We start from the raw sequence: 9,812 nt of genomic DNA, 5'->3' as shown, positions 1-9,812 counted from the left end.
AGCTGATTGTCCATATCAAACAATACATTCCTTCTATGTTTGAATATACAAACAAAGAAGCTATTAAAACGTATAACTCCTGCAAGCTCCTGTAAGCTTTACAAGATATTAATTTGATTTTATTACAACCTTTAGTCCCCCTGGCGTGTTTGTAGACACAAGTTGTATACATAAGCTGTTGTTCACTTGTTGTGTACGTGTTTGTTTAAATTTGCTGCTGCTGCCAGCTGGAGATGCTGCTAGAAAACTACACAGCGCTTAAAAACTACAAAACCCAACTGTATTACTACTTCCGGTGAGTTTTGCGTAACGTCGTTAGCAAAGGGACGCAACTGACTTCACTTGCAAGGTGAGTAGACAAATCCATCTTCACTTTAGATAACTAAAGTTTTATCACTTATTATTTGGGTCTACTGTTGAATACATGCGTATGTTAATTATTTATGGAGCTGATCAGCGCCGAGGTTCCGTGACATTGTTTCAGTTTGCATGTAGCTTATGTTTATAATGAAAGCTAACGGCTAATGCTAGAAAGCAACCGCCATGTTATTTAATGTAAAGCTAGAAAGTTTAGTTTAGCAAAGGCTTTAACGTTATTAGAAATAGTGTCACCAACTTAAATCCAGCACCGTAATAATGACTCATGCGATTTCTGCCACAGTCACATAGTTAAGGTTGGTATGACGCAACATTATGGTTCAGCGTTCATTCAAAGATGGTTGGTTGGAGTTATGGTAAAGGAAAAGCAAATCGATGGGAAATGGTCATCGATACAGCACCAATGTGTTGATGTTTTACAGTTGCAGCGCAACCACATCTAACTGCATCATTGAGATCCAGTTATAAAATGCTGTACTTGTGTGCAAATATAATGAAAAAACGACCAACTGTCCAAAACAAAAATGTCTTCACTACACAGTGACATAAATCAGAGAAAAGCAGCAAATCCTCACATTCGAGAAGCTGGAACCAGCAACTGTTTGACAGTTTTCTTGATAAATAACTTATATGTCTAATCTATTATCAGGATTCTTGCAGATTATTTTTCTGTCCATCAGCCGATTGATCAATCATATTTATGATTAATATCAAGTAGACATTCTCAGAAGTATGTCAGATGTGTACAAAGTAGGACACCTGTAGGCGATATAAAAGCTGACATCAGTACAGAAGTCTCTCCTCACATTTGGTTATAAATGCAAGATTTAGCATAACATTTTTCACAGCTATTCACAGCTGTTGCTATCTACGAGCTAACCCCCTTCATTAATACACCCGAACGCCTGTTATTAACTAAAGATGGCTGCCAGAACATGAATGTCTCTCATGTAAATTGCACATCACCTAAACTTGTACACATCTGGCTCTCCTAGGTGGTCTCCCGCCACAACTTCTGATGCTGCCCAGTGTCCTCCGCTGTGCTCGGCCCGCCTCCACCAGTCTTGCCTTAACCCGGCCTCTGGCCCACTTCAGACCACACATGGACCCAGACCCCAGCCGACCCGTTGAGAGGACTATCAGAACCAAACTGACCGACTCATTCAAACCGGACCACTTAGAGGTGCACAATGAGAGCCATATGCACGCCGTGCCCCCCGGTTCTGAATCGCATTTCCGTGTTCTGGTTGTCAGCTCCCAGTTTGAGGGTCTGCCATTGATACAGCGTCACCGTCTGGTTAATGAGGCTTTGAAGGAGGAGTTGAGCAACTGCATTCATGCGCTGGCTATCCAGGCAAAGACTCCTGCGCAGTGGGGGAATAACCCCTCCCTGGCTAAGAGTCCACCCTGCATGGGAGGCTCAAGGGGAGATCACACAATGGCGGAGAAACTGAAGGCCGGGCGAGAGTGAAGTGTCGGACTATGAGGCAGTTGTACACTTGCTGTTGGACTGAACTGTGAAGAATGCTCGTGGGTGTTGTAGAAGAGGTATAAAGATGAGTGATTCCTCTTTACACAGTGATGTTTGGAGGTATTCTTTAATTTTAATGATTCATTCTTGACTTAATGGCACTCAGGACTCTGTTGCAGATTATAATACAGAAATATGTTTCTATAGTTACTCTTATGCGACACCACTGCTGAACAAATACATTATTATGCTCCTGATCATAGCTCTCAGTCTCTGTCTGAAATGCTAATTTTACTTTCAGAGAAGCCCCTATTGCCTAATAAACAATGGCATTTACTGTGTCATAGAGATGTTTGTGCGTCAGTATGTCTATTTCAGTTCTGATCTGAAAGTATGTCTGTGTGATAGTATCACAGGCCAAAAGTCAAAATGGAAGGTCATGTCTGCATTTCTGCATGTGAATGAAAATAAACAGTGTCCTTAAAAATTGTAAATACATTTTTGGGATTCATGATTGTTGGTCAAACAAGATTACTTAAGTTGGTAAGCAGTTGGTAAGTGGAAAATTATGAGTAGCAGGGATAACACTTGAACCCAGTCATGATGCTCTTTTGTGAAATGCTACAGTAGCAGAATAGTGAAATAAATTAACACAGCAAGATACGGATGGGTGACAAAGTAAAGGAAAAACCAGTACAGGTCTGAATGCTTGACCTCTACAGTGAGGGGATCTGGTGGCTCTGTTATGCTGTGGGGGCATTTTGCTGGCATTGTTTGGGTCACTTTAGAGGGAAGGGTCACTGCAAATCAATACAAATTTGTTCTGAGTGATCACCTTTATCCTATGATGAAACATTTCTATCCTGATGAGAGTGGTCTCTTCCAGGATGACAATGTTCCCATCCATAGAGCATGATGGGTCACTGAATGGTTTGATGAGTATGAAAATGATGTGAATCATATGCTATGACCTTTGCAGTCACCAGATCTCAACCCAATTGAACAGCTATGGGAGATTTTGGACCGACGTGTTAGACAGCGCTCTCAACCACCATCATCAAAACAACAAATGAGGGAATATCTTTTGGAAGAATGGTGTTCATCCCTCCAATAGAGTTCAGAAACGTGTAGAATCAATACCAAGGCACACTAAAGCTGTTCTGGTGGCACATGGTGACCCATTGTGACCCATGGTGACCCATGGTGACCCAACACCTTACTGTTTACTTACTGTTACATGTTTTTCTCATTTAATTTGTCACCCGTCTGTATATGAATATGTTAACTTTATTTGACTGAAACCGTGAGGCCAAGTTTCAAGAATCGAGACTGTCCTCTCAAGAAAAATGACGCAATAGGTCAAAATTTTAGTCACAACGTATTTAGTCGTTTCATTTGGAGTAGGCCTACAACTTGGAAGAAACAGTTCCCCCAACTTTATTTAACCCAGTCTTCAAGCCTCTACATTGAATGTAACCATCCTTGTAGTATAGGTTATAATCAAAGCAAAAGAAACACCAAACGGTGCCATGAATGTGAAAAGTTCTAATTTTTCTGTACCTTCATTGCATTTAGAATTTAAAAAAAAAAAAAAAAAAGTTGATCAAGTCAGTCTCATGGTACGTTCCTTTCTTGGTGACTTCAGGTAACCCTTACCTACTATGTGTAAACCCAGTATGTTACTCAGTTGGTGGAATGTATTAAATTTAATTTTCACTAACATCTTTCTGCAAAGCCCTTAGCATCATTATGCCAGTATTGAATATTTGAAAAAAAAAACAAAAGTTGTGTTTTTTTTACTTCAAACCATCTCAGATAACAGTATTCTGATATAAATGGTACCAATGGTAACACAAATTGATTTTGCAAAAATCAATTTCAGTGATGTTTGACACAGAGCAATGCCTAATGTAACTCCCACGTGAGATGCCTGTGCTCCTGAGAATAATATCAGTACTACTGGCTCAACACATGAGGGCAGTATGTGAACATATCATGGGACAAACTGAACTGGGCGGTTGGGCTGATGAATATAAGATGTCTTCATTATTCCCCTGAAAGTTGAACATCCGTTATCGATTCATTTTAACATTTCTCCTTATGATGGTGCATGTAGTCATACTAAAAACACAAACTAATGATTAGTAATACAGGATCAATTCCAGGACAAATTTGTGAAAAGTTGAACCACCTAATAATTTATTACCTTAAAAATCTACTTATCAATCTGATAACAAATGCTTTAGTTGACATGACACAAAACACAGAAAAGTAGCCTCTGTAATCAAGAATCAAGGGCCATACAAGTATTTGTCACAATCAACCTATGATCCATTAAATGACTGCCAAATTATATTTATGATTCAGATGACCCTTATTTTGACTTTACTGTGACTGGCTGAGCAAACCAGAGGACAAAAGTACAAAATGTTTGGTAGTTTGCGCTTGTTCCCAGAATGACACACTCTTTACAGTATGTGTGTGCATGTGTATGTGGGTGGGCGTCTATTTCTGTCTTGGGGTTGTATGTGTCACTGTGAAGGTCTTCTTGTCCTTCCCTCAACCCAGATGACGGCCAAGAATCACTCCTCAAGCCTTTGAGAGTGATAAGACAACAAATATACATCAGGAATTATTAGTGGGAGTCTCTATAAACAATGATCTTTTTACCCCAATTATCATTCATCTGCCAGATTAATTTGCCCCAGATATTTTTAAAGAGATTTGTCCACATTCGATGCAACACAAGAATGAGACGACACCAAACAGTCACCGCAGAGGCAAAGAAAACTTTTAATGCTTTGCTGCAATGCTATTCAAAGTTATTGTTAGCTCATAAAGACAGGCCTTCAGTGGAATGCGGTGTCACCTCAAGGTAATGCGTGTTGTCTTCTACAATCATCCTCCGCCTGGAATTGACAGCCTGTCAGGCCTCACAAAAGGCCCCGGTGAGGAGGGTGAACAACTGGTGTCACTGGTTTGGAAAAAGGAAAACAGTAACACAACCACTTTATGACCCTGCTCACCCATTAGAGCCAAAGGCCTAAGGGGGCAAGAAGCAAGGCAGGGCTGGGAAGAAAGCAATAAGCTGGCTGTACTGCCCGGGGACCCGCAGACTGTCTCTGCTGATAAGATTTACGTGTCACAATTCCAGGTGCTGTTATGATGGAGAGGGAAAAGACTTCAAGTCATCTTAGGGTGATGAGGAGGAGTGCAGGGACTTGTCTTGCACTTAAACCACCGGACAGTTTTACATGTGTGAGTAGTACTTCACCTATTTAGTCTGTGGCAGTTATAGCAAAATAACAGGGTCTGTCAGGTCACCTTAATAGACCGTGAATTGTTTTGGCCAAAGGTGGAATGTAACTAATTGCAAGTGCTTTCTCATGTACTTTTGCTTTTTTTCAACTATATTATAAAATCAGTAATTTTGCTTTCACTGAACGAAGTAGTAAAGTTTTGGCAAGAAAAGCAGGAATTTCAGAGTAGCCTACAGCTATGCAATTAAGACCTAATCAGAAGAAGACTCCACTTAAGTTTGCTTTAAACCCCACAGGGTTGTCTGTGAGAAAGCTTTCTCACGACGGCCACTACTTTTGAGATCCTCACTTGGAGAGAGGATGTATTCCTACTGAAATGGTTACAATCAGGATGCCACATTTGGCCTTTCACATTGACCCTATGTAACTCTTTGTTGTCTTCAAAAAGGCTGCTTCTCTACTTGAGTAACTTTTTACACAGGTAATCTTCTACTTTAGTAATACTTGTGTCAGTACTTCTACTTAAGAAGGATATTCTTGTAGTTTTTGCACCCTTGAAGTTGTTATGCAGTATGCTGGAGTTGTGGAGATCTGTCAGCGTAATGAAAACTGATAGTTTTAATAGCAGACTGGCCATTTATGTATATATTTTTAATTGAAGCTATCTAATTAAAAAGCCTATATAAAGTTTGTACAAATAAGGTTAATTTGAAAGGAGTATTTTAGGCTAATTAAAGCCCAATTATTGTCATCCCCATTTGCAGAGCATGGACACAATAATGTAATTTGATAAAATACAGTAGTTTTGCAATAAAAATGAGCCTCAGCTTAATATTGGCTTATATTGTTCAGTTTTTAGACATTCTGTCAGAAAAGATGAAACTTGCTGTCGGTGTATTGTGGTGTTGATGTAATGGATTGCATTTTATTAAAAGGTATTTCCTTTTAATTTGTCTAGCATTGGTTTAATTGCCCACAGTCACATGCACACACACACACACACACACACACACACACACATAGATGTACACTGAAGCTCTTATACCATGTCTAGACTCCAGTGGTGATGGATCTGTCTCCGGGCTCAGGTCTGGCCCATATGGCTTGGAGGGTGCAGCAGGTCAGTGGGAACCCACCTTGGCAGCGCTGCTCCTGCGTCAGAGCCCCGGGACAGATGGTGCCAGGCTGGGCTGGGACCCTGGGCAGGGCAGGGTTCCCGCGATGAACAGCCGCTGATTTACGCTGCGGCTCCGGACCGAGGGCTGTGGTGCAGGGGGCTCCTTCTGCGCAGCTGACCCCTGCTGGTTGCAGGGTCATTCATCGAGAGGGAGGAGGGAGGTGGGGGGTGGGGGGTGGGGGGTGGGTACGACAAATGGGTGTCTGAGAAAGGGTGGTGTGGTCATCCCAGGGGACTGGCTTCATCCTCTGGCCCCCTGGTCAGCTGCAGGATCTGTGCAGCATGTGTGTAGGTAGAGCAGCCTGTTAAACACATTTAATTCAAACCCCCACTAGGAACAACAATCATTACATTTATTGTCTTTAATTATAAACCTGATGGTGTTGTACAATATGAATGATTTGTCATTAGCTGTCAGAAGTAGCACCGTTTGGTCCCTGTAATCTTTATTGTTAATTATAGTATATAGTATATAGCATAGCACAGAATAGTACAATAGCAAAACCATTATAGAAAGCAGCTCAAAATCATCAGTCCCAATTACAGTTTAATAAATGAAGAATTGCTTTTAAAAGCTCCCACACTGGTCTAGTGATTAATCTTTAGCTTCATGTTGTAAAAAAAGGCCTCATGTTGAACTTAAGGTGATGGTAATAGGCTATTAAGGCCTTTTAATTGGAAAGCCCCCCCCCCACCTTCGCCAACTCTCTCTCACACCACACTGCCAACTAATGAAATGAGTGAATAGCCAGCTTGAAAAGGCAGGACAAAAGCAGAGATAGGGAGAAGACAATATCCTTGTGTGGGAGAATTAGTTACACTCAGTAGTCTAAGTATTCAAAGCGCAGCACAAAAAAAGGGGGCTAGAGAGGGATTAAGAGAAAAGTCCACACAGGTGGGTTGCTGGGAGGGAGGAGGGGTCACATGACAGGACGTTACCTCGTTTGATAAACAACAGCCGGGGCCCACAGGAAGGAGGAAGGGAGTTATTTTATAGGCGGAATTAACTGCTTCACCACATCAGGTATTCATTATGGTAAATCTCCCAGGTGTGCTGTACATGCAAGTAAAGTGAAACATCTTAGGAGGTTGGATTTGATGCAAAGCAACTTGGACTGAGAGATTTGCTGTGGACAGTAGACGTGGGAACTGGCAAGGACCTCACAAATTGATTCCAGTCACAGCTGAAGTGTTATTCTTAGAAATGTTGTTTTAAATTAGATTTTTAAAACAACTTTTTGTTTAAAAAAAAACACAATAGGCTTAACATCTTATAATTATTGTGCACTGTCACTGGGAAGTGGTGCAATTTTAGGTAAACGTCTGCACCTTGTTTTCTGAGATTGTTGAGGCATTAAAAGTTGCTTTTAATTTAAAAAATCAAATCAAATTTCAGTAACAGATGCATAACAGCTGTTGCTTGCAGCATGGTAGATAACTCACCTATTTGATCAAAACATTAAACTAGGACACCATTTATTTACGGGTATATTTTGTTTCAGTTAGACTGACAACTCTATTAACTACTGATGTGAGAGACAGTCAAGACTTTAATCCACTCTGGAGAAATTAGATAGTATTAAGTGAAATATAAATTTAAACTGAACAGTCCCGGTGTTTCTTAACACTGATGAGACCTGGGTTGATGTAATCACCTGCAGTCCTGCTGAAATACTTTCCTTAAATTAGTTGTGAAAAAAATACTTTCAAGAGGTTCAAATGTAGGTAGCTGGTTGTAATTTGTTACTTTACCTTCCTCACAAATTATAGAAGTGAAACAAGTGGTTATGTTATAGAGAAAAAACATAGAATAATCAGGCACATGTTGGAAATGTCAATAAAAGTTAATGATGTAGGGAGATACATTATGTTGTGTGTTTGCTTTCCGATTAATGACAAAATTACGAGGAGAATTGATGACATCTCAAACAATGGCGTTTTGTTTGTTCAGTGTTTACAAGTCAAACAATTCCCTGAATACACACAGTCATCAGACAGCCCCACTGCAGATCTGGTGATCCTGAGTCTTTTCCAAATGACCAAAAAAGACACCACTGACAAAAGTTTGTGACGAATCAGCTGACAACAAAGTTGAAAAGTGATTTGTCAAAGAAAGTAACATCTGTATCTTCACTGATGTGTGACAGCCTTTGTGTTAATGTGTTTTTTTGTTCCGCCTGCGCAGCTCAGGCAATCACATGATCACCGCAGTAAGTCATGGGAGTTTTTCCTGGGGGTGTTAAGGCATGGGGCTGGTTAGGCTGGTTTTTGGGCCAGAGTGCACAGGCCAAGGCCTTCGCCCTAAGCCCTAAGCCCTGCACACTCAGTTACTGACACGCATGCAGCTCCCCTTCCCTCCCCTCAAGGGCACTAACCAGAGGAGTGTGCATGTCAAGACAGATGGGTCATAGATAAGGCCTTCTCTCTGGGCTCCTTCTATACCCTCTCTAAACTCCCTCTCAACCTTTTTGCTCAACCTCTGTGATCATTCCACTCCTCCTTACTAGCTTTGAACCTGTGCCTCATTCCTATTGCACCCCGTCCATCTCCGCTCGCTGTCAATCACATCATTTTCTGTGCATGCCATGACCCAGTTTGCACACTTTGGCTAGTTACCCTTTGCCTCTAGCAGCTTTCTCCTCATAAACTTCTTTTGACCTCTTATCAACTTTCATTCAACTTCTCCCAATTTTCAACAACCCTCTTTATGTGTAGCTGAGTTGAACATGCTCCATGTTCCCACTCTTGGTATAATGATTCCCCAGAATCTTTCCTCAGCCTCTCCAGGGCTCCCAGTTGCTCATGGCTGAACCTTGACACATGACTTTCTCTGCCTCCCTTTTTTGTCCTTCTTTAGCACTGCGTCTCAAGGAGGATTACATTCACTTAACCCCCTGGAGTACTCGATACCCTATATGATCATGTTTATACCTCATGCACAGCCTGAAGCTATTATCATATCACCATATTATGTTATTGCTTCACCCCTTGGGTATTACTCAGTGCTGATGTTTTTAGTCGAGAGGTTGTAAGTTATTCAAACACCAGTGTTTAGAATATTTTGTGGGATTTGAATGACAGCCAGAATATAGGAACATGCAGCAGACTTATGAAGCATATGATATTCACATAGCTGCTTTTACAGTCACTGCAGAAAGACCCAGCCGCACTCGTAAACCTCAACTCCGACATGTTTATCATCATAAAACCAAAGGGAGAGTTAACAGAGATTGAGCACTTTTATGGCTGAGCTTCAAATATCATAAAAAACAATTGATTAGCACCAGGTTTTCTCGTGCGGTCAGTGGTGTCACTTTGCACCTGCTGTACCCTGGTTTTTCGATGACACATAAATGTTTGTGTTAGTTATTATTTCTCAGTTTTTAGCGATGTAGGGACGGAAACATTGGTCTGTTGATCAGTTGGTTGGTCCATCATTTTGGTTCAGACTGAAATATCTCATACTGAAATATCTCAACAACTATTGGATTGCCTTTTGGTAATCTTTTTGGTGTTTAGTGAAATA

At 41.0% G+C, this 9,812-nt stretch overlaps 1 protein-coding gene across 1 annotated transcript; it reads left to right on the top strand.

Moving 5' to 3' along the window:
* Positions 1–249: 249 nt before the first annotated feature.
* On the top strand, positions 250–2,347 carry bola1 (bolA family member 1). The gene is made up of 2 exons (XM_044358932.1): positions 250–349; positions 1,374–2,347. The coding sequence occupies exon 2, from the start codon at positions 1,397–1,399 to the stop codon at positions 1,847–1,849; it is 453 nt and encodes a 150-aa protein (XP_044214867.1). The 5' UTR covers positions 250–349; positions 1,374–1,396; the 3' UTR covers positions 1,850–2,347.
* The last annotated feature ends 7,465 nt before the right edge of the window (positions 2,348–9,812 follow it).

This window comes from Thunnus albacares, chromosome 8 (genome assembly GCF_914725855.1).
Source record: "Thunnus albacares chromosome 8, fThuAlb1.1, whole genome shotgun sequence".
In the NCBI taxonomy this organism is placed as follows: Eukaryota; Metazoa; Chordata; class Actinopteri; order Scombriformes; family Scombridae; genus Thunnus; species Thunnus albacares.
This window is presented reverse-complemented; position numbering and strand designations above follow the sequence as displayed.